The 2,075-nt window shown below is 30.5% G+C and overlaps 1 protein-coding gene across 1 annotated transcript; it reads right to left on the bottom strand.

Moving 5' to 3' along the window:
- Positions 1-4: 4 nt before the first annotated feature.
- LOC106751438 (elongation of very long chain fatty acids protein AAEL008004-like) lies at positions 5-1,793 on the bottom strand (the record flags this gene model as incomplete). The annotated part of the gene is made up of 3 exons (XM_014632329.1): positions 1,692-1,793; positions 1,236-1,419; positions 5-279 (listed from the first exon to the last, which is right to left on the bottom strand). Coding segments are annotated over exons 1-3 (561 nt in total), but the record flags the coding sequence as incomplete, so codon positions are not given.
- Between the last annotated feature and the right edge of the window lie 282 nt (positions 1,794-2,075).

The raw sequence follows: 2,075 nt of genomic DNA, 5'->3' as shown, positions 1-2,075 counted from the left end.
CCGTTGACGTTGCTGAATTCGTTGGCTTAACGTAGGCATAGTAATAAAAATCCGCAAATAATACAAGGAAGATGACAGATTGCGTTATACACGTCACCGCTATCCATCGCGGATATTCACAATCCGTCCAGAATATTTGGCTCATGTGACATGCTATTATGACGAACTGAATCATCTGTAGCTGAGTGATATGCTTTTTCCACGATATCATGTTTATTTTCATAGATGACAGTAAATAATATGTGTACATTATTGCGTGGACGAATGTGTTGATTAATCCTGAAACAAAGTGTTAGTGTCCGATGAAGACTTCGACAAAGTGCAGGTTCTTGCATTTGCATACTTATTACACCATAATTAACGCTTATGGTATAATAGGAAAACCGGTACCTCTTTGGTAAAATAATGGATCTCTAGTACTGGACAATTATTTCAATTAATTACAACCGTTCAACAATCAGTAAAAATTCATGAATATACTTCCAAGTTTGTAGAACAAATGTATGTAACCAAAGTTGGACAATAATAATATATAGTACAATTTATTTATGAAAAAGGAAACACAGGTCGAGGAGAAAACTTCAAAAAGAAAGATCAGTAGAGCAGTAAAGTCTCATTATTGTACAGTACAGTTTAAATATTCAAATAATTCATCGCACCATTAATTCTTTTCGTTCGTAATAGTTGTAAGTATGGGTATCTTGCTGGGAATATTCCGGATTTCGACCAGCAAGGGTTAAATATAGAATTATACTTTAATTTTCTGTATATTGAGTAGAATTGGAACATCCTTGACTAGAATCGGAAGAACTTCCAAAATGACACATTATAATATCATTCTTTTTCGAATACCGATGTAATAGAATACTATTTAAAGTGATTATATATCAATAAATATTATTTTTTCAATTTCTTGCAATTATTTATAGTGGTAATATGATGCGCGGGTATTTTAAATTAAATTGGACAGAAAAATATTCCATATATAGATAAATTTATAAAGAATGAGAAATTAATATTGTTTACCACTGAACTTAAAATATTTGCAGAAAAATTTTTCTAGATTATTTTAAAATCAAATGCATACGCTAATCGATCACACCGATGACTGTACTATATTCGAGAATAGTTCATCTTTTCGTCAAGGTTTTCAGGTTTTCGAGCTTCTTAATGATATTTATTAAAAGTTTAAATATTCGGTGATCACATATACCACCATATAACATTATACGTACCAAAAAAAGTACCATGACCACTTGGATAATATTTAACGCCAATCCAAGAAAATACTACCATACCACAGTGGTGATACACGTGAAGGAAACTTACATGACTTTGCTTCTTTCTAAGTACAAAGAAGATAGTGTCCAGCCAATCAAAAATCTTAAGCAGAAAATAGTACCAACATACTCTGGCCACCTGTTTATTGAAAGAATATAACGTGGTTATCTTCAATGATTTCCTCTCTCCTACTTTATTTTCATATAAAGCAGCAAACAAACGCAGATTTATTATTTTACTATAATAACTTTGCGATATATTCCGATTTGTAGAAATAAATATAGATATGAAATTAATATAGATGCTGAAGAGCGCCATTGTGGGCAAAGAAATAAGATGATGGAATGAGGGTCTGTGACATGTCTAATCTATTTCTTAATTATTAATGAATTAAATTCTTATAGAATTACCTGGAAAGCTTTTGGTGTATATGAAAAATCGACAGGTTCGCATTGAAAACTGTAATCTTTCCACCACGCTAGATATAATGCCTGTGTAAATATAAGGCTCATTTAATTTTTCACAATGGAACAATATATATAAATATATTTATTTGACTAAGTCATTCAATCCAAATATCAATTTTTGAAGTAGAAGTTAGATAAGATATTACATTGTTTTTAAAAATATCTCATTATTAATGCTTTTGGCTCATCGCTACAGTCGCTTTGTATGTTAACGATAGAAACGAAAAAAAGCATGCTCAAATTTCTTATGNTTCTTATGATATATGTTTAAATAAAAAGACATACACCTAAAATGACATTTGTGTTCGATTCAGCTTGTAAAATATA

The sequence above is a fragment of the Dinoponera quadriceps genome, unplaced genomic scaffold (genome assembly GCF_001313825.1).
Source record: "Dinoponera quadriceps isolate SergipeBrazil2010 unplaced genomic scaffold, ASM131382v1 scaffold13395, whole genome shotgun sequence".
Lineage (NCBI taxonomy): Eukaryota > Metazoa > Arthropoda > Insecta > Hymenoptera > Formicidae > Dinoponera > Dinoponera quadriceps.
The sequence above is the reverse complement of the archived record's forward strand: the minus strand, read 5'-3'. Positions and strand labels throughout refer to the sequence as shown.